At 53.7% G+C, this 14,880-nt stretch overlaps 2 protein-coding genes across 6 annotated transcripts; one reads left to right on the forward strand and one right to left on the reverse strand.

Annotated features, from left to right (window-relative positions):
* On the reverse strand, positions 84 to 8,683 carry UNC45B (unc-45 myosin chaperone B). The gene is made up of 19 exons (XM_021415876.1): positions 8,519 to 8,683; positions 8,184 to 8,220; positions 7,502 to 7,677; positions 7,123 to 7,212; positions 6,701 to 6,868; positions 6,414 to 6,582; positions 6,080 to 6,250; positions 5,668 to 5,839; positions 4,948 to 5,248; positions 4,497 to 4,591; positions 3,815 to 3,956; positions 3,322 to 3,462; positions 2,792 to 2,919; positions 2,596 to 2,662; positions 2,380 to 2,493; positions 2,148 to 2,263; positions 1,408 to 1,525; positions 1,156 to 1,311; positions 84 to 836 (listed from the first exon to the last, which is right to left on the reverse strand). The coding sequence occupies exons 1-19, from the start codon at positions 8,678 to 8,680 to the stop codon at positions 570 to 572; spliced, it is 2,790 nt and encodes a 929-aa protein (XP_021271551.1). The 5' UTR covers positions 8,681 to 8,683; the 3' UTR covers positions 84 to 569.
* RAD51D (RAD51 paralog D) lies at positions 10,122 to 14,440 on the forward strand. 5 transcript variants are annotated; one of them, XM_021416067.1, is made up of 11 exons: positions 10,122 to 10,246; positions 10,524 to 10,630; positions 10,754 to 10,815; positions 10,961 to 11,079; positions 11,654 to 11,735; positions 11,835 to 11,969; positions 12,330 to 12,425; positions 12,559 to 12,649; positions 12,917 to 12,987; positions 13,197 to 13,364; positions 13,825 to 14,440. In XM_021416067.1, exons 2-11 carry the CDS (start codon positions 10,549 to 10,551, stop codon positions 13,900 to 13,902), a joined length of 984 nt encoding a protein of 327 aa, XP_021271742.1. In that variant the 5' UTR covers positions 10,122 to 10,246; positions 10,524 to 10,548; the 3' UTR covers positions 13,903 to 14,440. The 5 variants fall into 5 exon arrangements, with proteins under 5 accessions (XP_021271742.1, XP_021271741.1, XP_021271745.1 ...); XM_021416066.1 differs by having other exon boundaries at positions 10,132 to 10,246; positions 10,500 to 10,630; XM_021416070.1 differs by having other exon boundaries at positions 10,148 to 10,187.

A 14,880-nucleotide genomic window follows, 5' to 3' on the forward strand; every position in this document is an offset into this window, starting at 1 on the left:
CATTTGCTTAATTAAAGCAAAGCAGCAGAGATTCTACGTGGAACAAAGTAGTGAATTTATTAAGAGTTCATCCACCATCCCCACACAGTGGCACACCACTTAAAGCCATTTAAAAATACCCTAAATGAACAACAACAAAAAAATGCACGCAATTTATTTTCTGACTACAGGGTGAGAGGCAATTAAACCTGGTGCTCTCATTGCTAGGAAATACTGAGGTACCAGGAGCTGCGAATGGTTGCAGAACTGATCTCATCGCAGCTGAGTTTCCTTCCAGTAGCCCCTGGCACATTCTCCAACCAACCAATTCTTTTTACAGCTGAAACTTTAAGCACTATCAGCTGAATGGGGGCAATGGAAGGATTTACACCATCTAGAGCCACTCAGACGGACACTTCCTACATTTCTGACACAAATGCCCCCTTTTCCAAACACCAGCCCTCCAAAACTCTCCCCAAACTCTATTCCTTGCCTTGGCAATGGGGTTAAGTTTTCTTCATGGCTTTGTTCTTCACGTTTCTCGGTAGATGTTTTTCCCCACCCAGCCCTTTTCGGCGCTTTTCATTTCCTCACGCTCGAGAGAGAGGTTTGATCAGCCCGTAATCCATGCACTTTGTGAGACAATCACGTGCTGTGTTAATGACGTGCTGCTTCCTCGGGTCATCTTCTTGCTTGCCAACGAACGTCAGGATCTCCAGGAGCTCTGTCTCCACCAGTTTCTTCGCCAGCTCTTTGTTGGCACTGATTAAATTGAAAGCGATGACCAGTCCACGGTGCTGCACTTCCATGTTATCATGCAAGCAGAGCCTCTGCAGGATTTCAAGCCACTGGGTGGTCTTCAAGGAAGGGAGATGTCGTTAGTATTGGTCTGAAGAATACCTCAGCCAAGTTTTAAGGGCATAACATTCTGCATTCCTAACCTTGTTTGACAGCTAATATGCTGGGCTTCACTTGAAGAATAGCTATGGAATAATGTTTCATCTCTAAGATGAAGCCTTGGAGGCTGGGTATAAGAAAGGCTGCTTTACTTTCTATGGGGATGAACAAGGAGCAGATACGCTAAGTTCCTCACTAGACAACTGCTGGACTACATCTTCCTTGAGAGCAGCATTCTGGTTATCCCTACACTGCTGGGGATTAGACTTATGGTCTTACCACTTCAGTCATCTTCGAGCAGAGTTTCTTCTGCGCTGCTGTAAGCATGGCCAGGGCTCCTGCTGCTGCTTTCTGGACCTTCTCATCATCCTCACCACACAGTAACACCACCAGCTTCAGCCGGTCGTTTCCATCAGCCACAAACCGCTCCTGAACCTGAAAAAAAGCCGTGGTATCCAGAGACAACGCAGTGCGAATGCATCGAGGAGGCTCAGGAGCTGGTGCCTGCAGCCAGGTCTGAGATGCAGTTACCTCCTTGCTGACCACCAGGTTGCACATGCATTCTGTGGCTGCCTGTCGGAGCTGGTCATGGTTCTCAAACATGTAGTTTTCGATGTCTGGCAGCGCCCCCTCTTTGACTATTTTCATCCTGTGTTGAAGAGGAATCAGAACACATCATGAGACATGCGATAATCAGAATGGTTTGAGTTGGAAGAACCCCTAAAGGCCAACTGGTCCCACTGCCTGCAATGCACAGGGACACCCACAGCTCCACCAGTGCTCAGAGCCCCCCATCCTGACCCTGGGGGTCTGCAGGGATGGGGCACCACCCCCTAAGGGCAGCCTGTGTGGTGCCTCATTGCCCTCATTGTAAGCAACTTCTTCCTTATGTCCAACCTACATCTGCCCTCTGTTAGTTTGAAACCATTTTCCCTTGCCCTATAATCAACCTAAAACATTAACTGCCGACAGATGGGAGACATGGGGGGGCTTGAAATAAATCTGCCCACAGCACTAGGACTCATGACACTTGGTTCATCCCTTTTCTAATGCAAACTGAATTCATGCTGTTTTTCCCCTTTCCCAAGGAAAACATGCCACTCTCCTTACTGGCTATTTTATGAATCTTTTTTGTTTGGAGACCTATATAGCTCTGCCAAAGGCAGCTCAAATTAACCACTCTTCACAATGCTATGCAAAAAGCATTGAAGCAAAATTCAAATGACAAAGCATCTGGGCAAGGAAGAAGGTCAAAAAGCAGCTGCACTCACCTAAGCTTATCGCTTCTTCCTGAAAAATTAGTGAGCCCCAGCAGAGCCTCGTAGTTCTGGAGGCCATCTCTCTCGGTGTTCAGCAAGCTGACGAGGGGCCTCACCACCTCGTACACCTGAGAAGAAGTAGTGATGCTGCTTTTCCAGCTCTCAGATCTTATTTATTTTTCAAATGAAAATCACCAAGTAAATAACAAGTGGTTTCTCACCTCTTTTCCATTTTAAAACTTACCCTCTCTCCTGGGAATGCTATGTCTGGGTTGGAGATAGCAGCGATTTTTGCCAGAGCGTGAGAAGCTTTTATCTTGCCAACATCTGTGCCTTCCACAGCCAGAGGAATCAGGGCCTAGCACGCAGGAAAGCGTTAAATGCCACCTCCCCCTCATTGCAGGACCCCTACAGACATTTAATGCACGTCACCCCGGGCTGCAGTTAGAAGAGGATTCACCTTTCCACCACCTTGAGCGACAATGGTCCCGCGGTCCTTGGGGTCTTCACACAGTGCGAGGAACACCCTGCAAAAACGCAGCGTCGCTCGGTGGAACAGCCGTGGGGGAAGGCAAGAACCCACCTCCCTCACGGGATGGGATGAAAGTTCTGCAATTAACTCAATCCCAGGCAAAACCCAACAGCCCAGCAGGCACCTGGCGATGAGCTCCTTGCTCTGGTCTGTCAGTATGGCGCTGTCAGCTTTCACCATGCAGGCCAAGGCTGAGACAACACCGGCTTTCAGCAGCCGCTTCACTCGCTTCACGACAAAATCCTTCTTGTCCTGTGGAAGGGAGGACATGGCAAAGGGATTAGCCCCTATCAGCTGCCATTCTGCTTGGCTACAGCCAAGTCTCCTTGGGGGCAAAGCAATTTCAGCCTCGTAGGCCGGGAACCAGGAGACCTGGTGGCTGTGACAATGAATACACCACAGAAAATCATCACAGAATGGATTGGGAAGGGCCCTTCAATATCACCTAGTTCCAAGCCCCCACGGACTCGTTGCCCCCTACCAGCTCAGTTGCCCAGGGCCCCATCTAGCCTAGCCTTGGGCACCCTCAAGGGATGGGGCATCCACAGCCCTCTGGGCAACTTGTTCATTGCTTCACAGCCCTCTGAGAAAAGAACTTCCACCTAACATGTAAAATCTTCAGATCTGAGCATCTCCCAGCCACACACAGCCTACCTTCGGATGCTCCTCAGGCACATGCTGCTTGGAGAATTTGGCCAGTTGCACCAGCTCTGGGACCAGCTCCTTTGTGTCGTAGCTGTTGGTGCAGTTCACCAGTGCAGAAGCCACAGAATACAGGATAGTCTTGTCACTTGTCTGCACAGAAAAATAAAAGTCATAGTTGAAGTGCTCATTGGCTTATCCACAGGTCAGGGAAGAACCAAAGTTTATGGTCAAACAGGACACAGTCCCATCGGATGCTGTCAGAAACTTGATGCCTTTGGTTTTCATGTGGTAACCCTTCTACTGATAGTAAAGGCTAAGAGCAAACTTCTGCTCTTATCTGTTGATAACAAGCCTGGGGTATCTCAGCAGCACATGAAAAACTGAAGTTCTTCTAAACTAGAGGTGAGGGTTTGGGGTCACAACTGCTCCAAGTTAGGGAGATACTGTTACTCTGGAGAGCTTGGTGCTACAAGGATGAGAGAACGAAGTAAGAGGATAGGACCTTGGCTAACTCAAACATGGCTTGCAGGGCTTGCTCATCTTCCACAAAGTCATCTTTCACGTCTGCATCAAGGGTCAGATATGCCAGCCCTTCCACAGCCCACTTCCTGGTGCGGGCATCAATGCTGGTGTTGCACAACCACCTGGAAGAGAGAAATCTGTATTTATCTCAGGAGCCAGGACTGACTGGAAAGAGAGGAGGGAAGAACAAATGTACTGAGAACATTTCAGGCTTGAGCCTGCACTTGGGTTCTACTACAACTCCCTTGTGAGTCCCTCAGAATGGGACATCCTCTTTCAATAGGACAAGAGGGAATGGCCTCAAGCTGCTTCAGCGGAAATTTTCAGATTGGATATTAGGAAAAACGCCTTCTCCAAAGAGTGATGATGCAGTGGCACAGCTGCCCATGGAGGTGGGGGAGTCACCATCCCTGGAGGTGTTCCAGAACCGTGGAGACGTGGCACTGAGGGACGTGGTCAGTGGGCATGGTGGGGTGGAGTTGAACTTGTGGATCTGAGAGGTCTCTTCCAACCCTAATGATTTTACGGTTCTATGATTCTCTCTGCAGGCATTTCCAGCTGCCAGCTAGCAGCAGGGAATGAAGGTGGTGTGTGGCCAGGGAGGAGCATGTTGTGTTTTGCAAAGTCAGGAATAACGGGACTAAAGCCAAGGTACGACTCACTTTCGGCACTGCCTGGCAAGCTTCTCTGTGGAGCCCTCAGCAAATTGCCGCAGCCCATAATCTGTCCCTCCTGCTGAGCCCAGCTTGCAGAGACCCTGAGGAGGAATAGAATAATTCATTAATCCTCTAGTGTTGCTGCCCAAGGTCAGCCTAATCCTGTATTAGAAGTCAGGCCTAAGAGGAAACATCCAAAAACCCAGAAGATTTTTCAGCTTGTAGCACAGCAAAGGCAGATGTTGTGACCTTACTGGATGTCTTTAGTGGAAAATTAACTGGTTTTGCCTTGAAAGTTACCAGTAATCCCCGTGCTTTTTCTGGTCTGCATCTCCCTGTTTCTTGCAAGAAAAGCACCACAAGCCACCCCTCATCATCACCCCCAACGTGTCCCCAGGACCTCCTCCCTCCCCCAAACCCAGGGTTAAGGTGGTGACAAAGGGGCTGGCATCCTTACCACTAGGGCTCGGATTTTGATCTTCTCATTCTTGGTCTTCTTGTAGATCTCCTTCAGGAGTGTTATTCCATTAGAGATGATGAAGGTGGCCCGGCTCAGCTTGGTGGAAGCGTGGATGAGGGCTTCCACAGCCACCAGCTGGTCGATCTCCCTCTCGGACCCACAGAGGGCAACCATCATCTCCATGACCCCCTTCATGCCAAGCAGCTTGTTCCCCAAGTCAAAGGGCCCTTGCAGAACTCCAGACACCATCTGGATGGCGTGGAGTGTCTTGTCCATGTTCTGCGGGTCGATTTTGCTCCTGCATGGGACAGACAGAGTCAGCATGCAGTGGTTGTTCACTGTTCTCATTCCCTTGAGTAGCTCCTTGTGGGGCAGGAATGTAGTGAGCAGTTTTGTTTCAACAGGACAGTGCTTGATTTTTGGGTAGTGTGGAGCCAGGAGATGGACTCAATGATCCCTATGGGACGCTTCCAACTTGGGATATTCTATGATTTCTCTGCTGGACTGAGCACCATTAGCAAAATATATAGGTATTTGGGACACAGCTGAGCACAAATTCATGCAAAGGTTGCAATCCACCCAGTAGGAGTACATGAGGTTCCATGCTGAAGGATCCTGCAGGATCTCAGGCAAATCCTTAACTCCAAAGGCCTCAGTTGGGCATCTAAGAAAGCCCCACAGCTTTCTTTAGCCCTGCAGTGAGCGCACCCCACTCACTTGATGTACTCCTCACAGATCACCCGGTAGTTGTCACGCTCGGGGTCACAGCGCAGGTCATCGTAGAGCTTGTTGAGGAGGATGGAGGCAGTCAGCTGGGTGTTCTCTGTCAGCGGCAAGCAGCCAGGCATCTCAGGAATCTGGCCCACCACTTTCAGTATCTTTTTTAAGCCTGGAAACAATGAAGTGATACAGCTGCTAGAGGAGAGAGGGCCTGTCCAAAACTCAGGTTGCTGTTTGGTGGGATCTTGCAATGAAACAGCCAGCTCAGTTGCCAGTTGGTTTATAGCCTAATCACATCATCTTTAGACAAAGAATTCATCAAGAAATTTACTGGCAAGAACGTTCTACTGGTGAGTTTGCAGCATTGAACTCCTCCGAAGCCAGAGCAGGGACAAAAGGAAGGACTCACCGTTGTCGACGACAAAAGTGGTCCTGCTGTTGTCATGGTCCTTCAGGTCCTTCCTCGGTATGTTCCTGTTGAGGAGGTTGAGAGCTCGGTCCCGTCCCTGCCCAGATACGTTCTTACTGACCAACATATCCAGCAAACGCATCGTGATCATCTTCAAGTCTTTTGTGGTATCTATAGAGAAGCAAGGCAGCAGCAGCCAGTTAGGAGGAGTTTTCTCTGAAAGCTGGTGACCTCAGTGAATACCATTCAAAGCCATCATATGGCTGCAACATCCATATTGAAGTTAGAGGAGCAGCTCCCTTGCTTCTCCAGCAAGACCAAGGACTGCAATTACCTAGCACCAGAGCCTCCTCCTTGCCGTGGTGCTCCTCCTTGCCCTGCCCCAGCAAACAGTCAGTGATGGTCTGCAGGAGATTGCAGACAGCCAGCGAGATCTCCTCGTTGTCCACCGACATCCACATGCAGATGTTGTCGATGCCCAGGTAATGGAGGATGGCAGTGGCCTGGCCCCAAAAGGAGAGAGCAGAGCTGTTAGCAAAGGGCATGAGCACATTGTGAACAGCTGTGATTTTCCACTCTCCAGGTGCAAGGCAACAGCAGTGAACCTCTTGAGTTGCTCACCCGAGCCTTGTGTCCCGTGCACATGCCCGAAAGTGTCCTCACGGCTGCCAGGACCAGCTCAGCATTTTTGGTTTCTATCAGCTGCAGCAGCAAGCTGACCCCGTTGTTCTGGAAAATCCTCTCGGCACCTGCTTCCTCCCGGCCCAGGACTATGAGGTTGTTGGCAGCCTGGGTAGGAAAGAAGGGAGAGGTCAGCAGCACAGCCCCCAGAACACCTCCAGGATATATTTGGGGTGGCCAGCTCTGATCCCAAGCATCTTCTCCAGGTGCACCTGGAGGTCAGGTTTGATCCTCCCTATAAAAAATGAGTCAGCACCCAGAGGGAAACATGGGGAAGGTGGCAGAGATGGGCAGGTTGGATTCCAGTTTGGGTATTTTGGGGTTCACCTTCCCTGAGCACAGGAGTGATGCCAGGTTCTCACCTTCTCTCGCTTCTCTTTCTCGCTGTTCTCATCCAGCAGGATTTCAAACATCTTCTGCACCCGCATGTCCGTGGAGAACTGAATGCGCAGCTGTGTCAACACAGAGTGTGTGCAGCATCAGAAAACCAAGAAGCAATTTTCCTTTATCCCTTCAAGACAACCACAGACCCCAAATGGCAGACAGCAAGCTGGATAACAACATGGGCATCACTTCCCAGAAGGCAGATCCCATTGCCCAGCTCACCCCAATAGAATCATGACTCTTTAAGGTTGGAAAAGACCACCAAGATCATCTAGTCCAAGCCCAACCCATCCCCACCATGTCCCTCAGTGCCACATCTCCAATTCCATGAGCCTGGTACCTCTCCCCAGGATTTACCTTCTCCTGGATGTCAGCCCCCAGGCGCCTCAGGGTCTCCTGGAAATTCTTGTTGTGGGGCTCCATGGTAGCACATTTCTGAGCATCTTTAAATGCTTGGTCCAATTTTCCCAATTTTTCCAGAGCTTGGCTGCGCCGGTACAAGGCTTTGATATCCGAAGAATTGATGTCAATAGCTGGGAAAGGGATCCAAAAGTCAAAGGGGCATCAGAGTCTGCTTCTTGGAAATGCCCCCATGTAAACTGTCATCTGCTTCAGGTTCAGTATTAGGAACAAATCCTTCTCATAAAGAGCAGTGATGCATTGGTACAGGCTGCCCAGGGAGTGCTGGAGTCACCAGCCCTGGAGATGTTCCAGAAAAGGGTCAATGTCACACTGAGGGGCATGGTCTGGAGTGATCACAGCCATGGGTTAATGGTTGGACTGGATGATCTTAGTGGTCTTTCCAGCCTCGATCCTATAATATAGAGTGACTACATTTCCTGGAGGCATAGGCTTTGTTATCTCTGAATGAACTGGTACCAAACCAGCACTGATGCACCAAATGGGCTCATCTCCTTTTGTGCCTTCTCTGGCACTTGTGCATTAGGGGACACCAAACCATGAGGTGAGGCTGCACTGCCCCGAAAGCAGGTATGGGAGTGCGCTGGAGCAGATGAACACAAACGCAGCCCCTCCTTACCTCTAGATGCATCCGAGGCTGCCTTGGCATATTCCTCCTGCAAAACCAGAGGAGCAGAGCAATTCATTAGCAGTGAGACAGCAGAGCATGTCCCCGCTGCTGGTGCAACTTCAGTTCTGTTCCCATTAACAGGGGAACCCAGTGAAAGCAGTAGGAGCCTGCGGAGGGCAAGAAGGGAGCTGTGGGTACCATCTCCTTGGTGACAAAAGGAGAAGAGGAAAAGTCTGTGGTACGGGTCAGACAACAACAGCAGTGGAAAAGCCTCCAGCTCTTTGGGGCTGCTGAGCCAAACCAGCACGCTCAGCCCTGGGGATGGCACCCAGAGCTTTCCTCACCTTTTTCAGGAAGCACGCTGCCCGGTTGCGGTACAGCACGGCCTGCAGCGCCCTGTCCTTGTTGAGCTTCATGGCCTGTGTGTAGCTCTGAGCGGCTCTCTCATAGTCGCTGGCTTGAAAATATTTGTTGCCCTCCTCCTTCAGCTGGATGGGATCCTCCATCTGGGGAACAGAGGGAAAAAAGTGCACATTTTAGGCCGCTTGGGAGTTTTAAGGAAAAACATGAAATTCGCGCCCCTTCTGTTTTCGGCTGAATACCCTTGAACAAAAGCATCTTACCGGGCTGAAGTGCTCAGAAAACCAAACTGCTCCTCGAGGCTGTAGCTTCTCAGTTGTAGACCCCCCCCCAGCTGTAGATCCGTAGGGACCAATGAATAGAAATAAAATAACAAAAAAAGAGCTCAGAAAGCCCGGAGAGTCCAGACGGCTCAGGAAAGAGCTCACCTCCCACTCCAAGTTTGGGCAAGAGCTGGCAGCTCCTGCTGCGTGTCACTGTCACCTGTCACCGCTGCCTGTCCCCTGTGCTATATAGGGCTGGGGGCCTCCACCAGCTAGCATGCGGGGGACACTGTGTGTAAGGGCACACAGCTCCGGGCACCAAGAGGGGATGCTGCTCTCCCACCCACCAGGGTGGATCCCTGCTATCTCTGACCTGCGGAGCTGCACGGAGCCAGGAGTGGGAATGGGAGGGCTTTGTGCCATAAAAAAATCTGTTCACATGGCTGACCCCCGTCCTAGTGCTCAGAGCTTTTCTATTTTAGGGAGGCATGAGACAGCTGCACAGGGACAAGTGGCTCTGTCTGGCAGCTACCAGCACCTTCCAGAACAGCCCTGGAGGGAAAGCACCAGAACCCCCTCTCCTGCACTGCTTTCAGTAGGGGCAGTTTCCCCCTGCCAGTGCTCACAGCCCAGCTCAAACCCTACAGAGCAGCAGTGTCCAGAGCCCCAGGTGAGCCACGTTTCACACCAAAACGGTGGCTTCATTCCTGTATTCCGTACACCTCAGTGGGTGCTGGGAGCCCTCTGGAGGCTGAGAAAGCAAAAGAAAATTGTTCTTGGGGAAATTCAAATCTCAGGCAGAGAGGAAGGGAAGCAGACTTCAGGTTCCCCCCACATGTCCCTTTTGGGGACAGCAAAGAGCTCCCCAGTGCACCTCATCTTCCACCCTATAAACCCACCTGCACACACCAGTAGGTCTGCCCAAAGCCAGCCCCAGGATGTCACCATCTCTGGAGTTTCCAGCCACTTGCTCACATAAGGCTTCAGGAAGAGCCAGACAGCTCTGCGGGACCATCACCCTACTGGGAGCATCAAGGCAACCTCCAGAAGCCCCGGGGCAATGCTCAGAGGGGCTGTGCTGGGCTACCTGCAGGGTACCTGAGGCTTCAGCTTTGCTTTAGGACATTACTGAAGAACCCCTACCCTACCCTACCCTACCCTACCCTACCCTACCCTACCCTACCCTACCCTACCCTACCATGGCCATTTAGACCTAGCTGGTAGGTGGCATCCCCTACAGACAGGGAGCAGCTCCCAGCTGTGATTCCCTTACTATTGCTGCCCCGAAGCAGGATCACGATTTTTGGAAGCATCCTTAGGGTCGAGCAGACCGCTAGGGGGGGTGCGGAGCCCGGCAGCCCTTCCGCAGCCCGCAGGAAGCAGGAAGGGGGTTGGTATGGGATGAGGTTCCGTACCGGTGGCACTTTGGGGTCCCTCGGCCACCCATAGGTGCGGGCTCTGCGTGGCTCTGAACGCTCCCGGACACGCGTGGGGCTGCTGGGGAGGGGTCGCCCCGTGGGCACGGTGATGGCTGCGTTTGGGGTCGGGTGGCACTAAGGGGACACGCACTTGGGGTCACACAGCATCTCTGCGGCGTGAGCGGCCCCATGGGGATGCTGCGGGATGCATGTCCCCGCGGTACACCGTGGTACCCCCGTGTACGCTGTGGTACCCCATGGGTGCCCATCCCGTCTCCCTACAGGTCTTTCCTCTCCCATCCCCGCAGGGCTCCATCCCACTGTGCCGGGGCCATGGTGGTCCTGCGGGCCGGGCTGTGCCCTGGTCTCACCGAAGAGATGATCCAACTCCTCAGCGCAAACAACATCAGGACCGGTAACTTGGTGGGGGATGCTGGCTCCTGCCCCTTTGGGGTATCACGGCGCGTTCCTCCCATGCGTTCCCCATCTACTGTGCTCGTGGTTGGCATCCAGCTTCTCATTTCTGTGTCATTTGTAGTGGTGGATTTTGTGTCATCGGACCTGGAGGATGTTGCCCAGAGCTGTTCCCTGTCTTACAAGGTACCGGGTTATCCCTAAATCCTCCCTAAACTGGGCGCTCAGAGCTGCTCAGCTCCCTGTTTGGGTGGGCTTTTCTGGGGGACCCGTATGTGGGGCACCTTGGTGGCCCTGGGCTTTCTTAGTCCCTTTCCAAACTGTCTGACAGGTGCTGGTGGCTGTGCGCCGCGTGCTGCTGGCCCAGTTCTCGGCCTTCCCCACCAATGGAGCAGACCTCTACGAGGAGCTCAAGAGCTCCACGGCCATCCTGCCCACCGGCAGCCCCAGGTGTGTGCCCAGTGGGCTGTGACGTGGTGATGCCCCCAGTGTGCTCGATGGTGTCCCAGTCGTCCCCAGCAGCTGTCGCCAACCCCAGCCTGAGGGTCCAGAGGTGACTTTTCATGTCCTGTGGCTGTGAAGCCAGCCGGTCTCTGCCCCGAGAGGGATGACACTGCTGTTGTCCTTGCAAGAGCCTGCACATCTCTTGGGATTGGCTGTATGTCTCATTTCTAGTCTAGAAAATGTACTGCCCTCAGCCTTCCCCTTGAGAAGAGGGTTATGGATGTGGGAGGGTTTGGAGTGATGAGTTCCCAAGGCTGGGCAAGGAGATGAGTTGCTCTTTGTTGCCCGGGCTTATTTCTCTTTCCCCAGTCTCCTTGTTGTCTTGTTACAGCGGGGATGCAGAGAAACCCCAAATACTCAAACCTGGCTGCCAGGCTCTTCCCCGTCTCAGCATGGTCCTCTTGCAGTGCAGAGCTGCTGCAGCCCACAGTGCAGGGAGAGTTGGGTGGAGGGTGGGAGCAGAGCACATGGCTTCTGCCTTTGGGAAGAGGACAGTAGGGACCTTGTGCTCACCATGCAGCTTGGACCAGCTGCTGGACGCGGGGCTGTACACCGGGGAGGTGACGGAGCTGGCGGGAGCACCGGGCAGCGGGAAGACACAGGTGAGTGGGGCAGGGGGTGACCTGGCCTGGGGTCGGGGACACTGAGGGCTCTCACTGTGCTGTGGGTGGGTGGCTAATGCCTGGTCCATGCTGCTCCAGGTGTGCCTCAGCATCACAGCCAGCGTGTCCCTCGGCCTCAGGCAGCACGTCTTCTTCCTCGACTCCACGGGGGGGTTCACCGCCTCCCGCCTCTACCAGATGCTCCAGGCCCAGGTGGAGGACAAGGAGGAGCAGGTGAGTTCTGTGTTTTTCCCTCTTGTGCCATTGCTACCGTGCTCCTGCGTGCAGGCAGCCCTGGAGGTGACTCATCCATCGGCCCACCTTTGTCCTCGTGGGCTCTGCTGGGTGCATTCCTACTGAGGCTGGGTGCTGTTCTTGGGGAGAATGGGAGAGCCTGATGCAGTCCCTCACCCATTGCTCCTTGGGCTTGATCTGCTTTGCTGCTGCCATCATTGCTGTGGGGAGAACGGTATTCATGGGGTGGAGTAAATGCAGGAGAAATCAAGGTCCCTCACTCCATGGCATGGGCAAGAAGGATGTGGGCATGCTGTGCATGCAGTGCAGGTTGCAGGGTAACACTGTTCTGTGTCACAGCTGGAGGCCCTGCAGCGGGTGCAGGTGGTCCGCGTGTTCGACATCTATGAGATGCTGCGCGCCCTGCACGAGGTGCGGGACTGCCTCTCCCAGCAGGTAGGGGCTCCAAATCCCTCTCCTTGTCAAGTGACACCAGGTCACCCCATCCCAGGGACATCCAGGCCTCGGTGCAGCTTTAACACCTCCAAAAAATATTGCTCAGTATTGCACGGTTGCTTGTGTTCTGCAGGTGGAGAGCTCTGCGGGGCCGCTCAAGGCAGTGCTGATCGATTCCGTGTCGGCCGTGCTGTCCCCGCTGCTGGGAGGCCGGCAGTCAGAGGGTGAGCCCTGAGCTGCTTTGTGGGGTGGGAGGCTGATAGCAATGTGCTGGAAATGGGGTGAAGGTGCCTATCAGCACCGTATCTAGGGCTCACACAAATCCAGCGTCACCAGTGGGCTGGTGGGAGTGGGTCAGCGGTTGGACTTGATGTTCTTAGAGATCTTCCGACCTGAATGATTCTATGATTCTACCTCTGGGGTGTGCTCTGCGGGCTGCTCCTTTTGTTTGTGTCGAGCCCCCCACCCCCCAACACCTGCTGTGCTTCCAGGCTTGGCCATCACGATGCAGCTGGCCCAGGAGCTGAAGACGTTGGCCAAGGAGTTCAGCGTGGCGGTGGTGGTGAGTGCTGCTGTCTGTGGGCCTTCGTGCCGTGGCAGGGAGCCCTGGTTGAGGAGCCCTGGTGCAGCTGCATGGGCTGCTAGGTTGGAGGGGATGGCGTGGTGACACCGAGGGGAAGGAAGAGCCTCCCCAAGTGACAACTCAGCCGTCATCTCCCGGTGACCTCGAGTGTTTCGCTGAGTTTCACAGCCCGTGTGTGTGCATGGCAGGTGACCAACCAGGTGACAAGGGACAGCAGCACCGGCGCTCTCAAGTCAGCCCTTGGCCGCTCCTGGAGCTTCGTGCCCAGCACCCGCGTGCTGCTGGAGGGCAGAGCAGCGCCCTGGGAGGAGGGCAGTGCTCTGCGCACCGCGTGCTTGGCCAAGTCACCGCGCCAGGTGGGCTCCGGCTATGGGGAAGATGGGTGTGGGTGTGGAGCAGGGGGATGAAGAGTCAGCCCCCCCAGGGGGACACATTGCAATGGGAGAGGGGCAGATGTGCGCTATGGAGAAGGGCAGCTGCTGCCAGCAGTCTGAGCTCTCGTGTTTGTTCTGTTAAATGAAAGGCACTGCTTCCAATCCAGGTCAGTGTGTCCCCTGTGCCCGTCTCACTGTCAAGGTGCTCGGACACCTGCGGAGATGTGACCCTGTGCTGAGTAATGGCAATAATGGTGCATGTGGGGACTTCTCGGAGCAAAGTGTGCTTTCTATGCTAAATTGCATTCCTTAGCAGACCCAGATAAAATGAGAGCATTGGCAGAAATAAGTCCTCAAGGGGATGGAGCTGGGGGCTGTGGCTTGGGGCAGGTGCAGCGCGTGCAGGCTTAGCAGAGTTGAGCTCTTCTGTTTCCTGCTGCAGCCAACGGGGATTCAGGTGCAGCTGGATATTGGCAGCGGTGATGTGCAGGAGCAGAGGCCCGTGACACCCACACCGTGACCCTGATGGGGACGGAAAAGCAAATGTCAAGGTCTGGGAGAGCTGCAGAACAACCACACTGACACTGAGCACAGACTGCCTCTGAGTCCCACAACACAGAGCAGCTCCTGTTCTTCTGCTTTGGGAGAAAACGTGCATGGAGTTCCCTGGAGAGCTCACTTGGCATGTGTGCAGTGGGCACGGGGCAGGCAGGTCCCCTCCTCTGCCACCAGGAGGCTGCCCTGTCCTCGGCATTGGCTTGGGATCGCATCCCCTCAGTGGTTTTGTTCCCACCTCATAACTGCTGCTTTGGGCAGCCCATGGTGCTCTTGGTTGAGAAATAAAGATGTTGCACACTGTTGTAGTCCAGGGCTGTGATTCAGTGAATGGCAACTTCTGCTCAGCTTCAGATTTCTCGGTAGTGCTTAGCATGGGTGGGGTGAGTCACTGAGCAGGGATGCGATGGGCGCTGGATGTGACCCCACCACTGTGCCAGCCCTGCAGCGTTTTGGGGCACTGCTGTGCTGCATGAAGACTAAATAAATGCATTTTAAAGTTGCATTTTTGTGCTTCTTTGGGATTTCCATGCCTGGGGCTGTTTATCTCAGGGCAGTTTTCCTGTCTGCAGGATCTCACGGGATGATCCTTATGAACAGGAAGGCTGTACAGAGCCATGGTTTTGTCAGGAGCAGAGGGGTTTTCCCTCTGCCTCCTTCCCCTAAATCATGGGAGGTCACAGTCACGTCAGCCCGACGTAATGCCAGGCTTCGGGAAATACTCCTGCATTCTGTCACTGTGGGCTGTCATGGGACAGTGACTCAGAGGGAGGGGAAAGGAAAGGGAAAGGGGAAAGGTGACGAAGCTGCGCTGCTCCGAAGCTCCTGGCACAACTGTGACCCGCGAGGCTTTCCTCTGCTTGCAGTCTGCTTTGTGCCCTGCTGGGGTAAGGTGTGTGGCTGTGGGGCTTGGTGCTGCGGTCCCGAATTCCTGGTGGCGGTG

The sequence above is a fragment of the Numida meleagris genome, chromosome 18 (genome assembly GCF_002078875.1).
Source record: "Numida meleagris isolate 19003 breed g44 Domestic line chromosome 18, NumMel1.0, whole genome shotgun sequence".
In the NCBI taxonomy this organism is placed as follows: domain Eukaryota; kingdom Metazoa; phylum Chordata; class Aves; order Galliformes; family Numididae; genus Numida; species Numida meleagris.

What these genes read in the sequence shown, in the direction of transcription:
- RAD51D (XM_021416067.1), top strand. Translation starts at nt 10,549, where the DNA reads ATGGTGGTCCTGCGGGCCGGGCTGTGCCCTGGTCTCACCGAAGAGATG. An exon ending in CGGGCAGCGGGAAGACACAG is followed by an intron (nt 11,736 to 11,834) that starts GTGAGTGGGGCA and finishes ATGCTGCTCCAG; the next exon opens with GTGTGCCTCAGCATCACAGC. An exon ending in AGTTCAGCGTGGCGGTGGTG is followed by an intron (nt 12,988 to 13,196) that starts GTGAGTGCTGCT and finishes TGTGCATGGCAG; the next exon opens with GTGACCAACCAGGTGACAAG.
- UNC45B (XM_021415876.1), bottom strand. Translation starts at nt 8,680, where the DNA reads ATGGAGGATCCCATCCAGCTGAAGGAGGAGGGCAACAAATATTTTCAA. An exon ending in ATCTGTGAGGAGTACATCAA is followed by an intron (nt 5,249 to 5,667) that starts GTGAGTGGGGTG and finishes TGTCCCATGCAG; the next exon opens with GAGCAAAATCGACCCGCAGA. An exon ending in TAGCATTCCCAGGAGAGAGG is followed by an intron (nt 2,264 to 2,379) that starts GTAAGTTTTAAA and finishes ACTTCTTCTCAG; the next exon opens with GTGTACGAGGTGGTGAGGCC.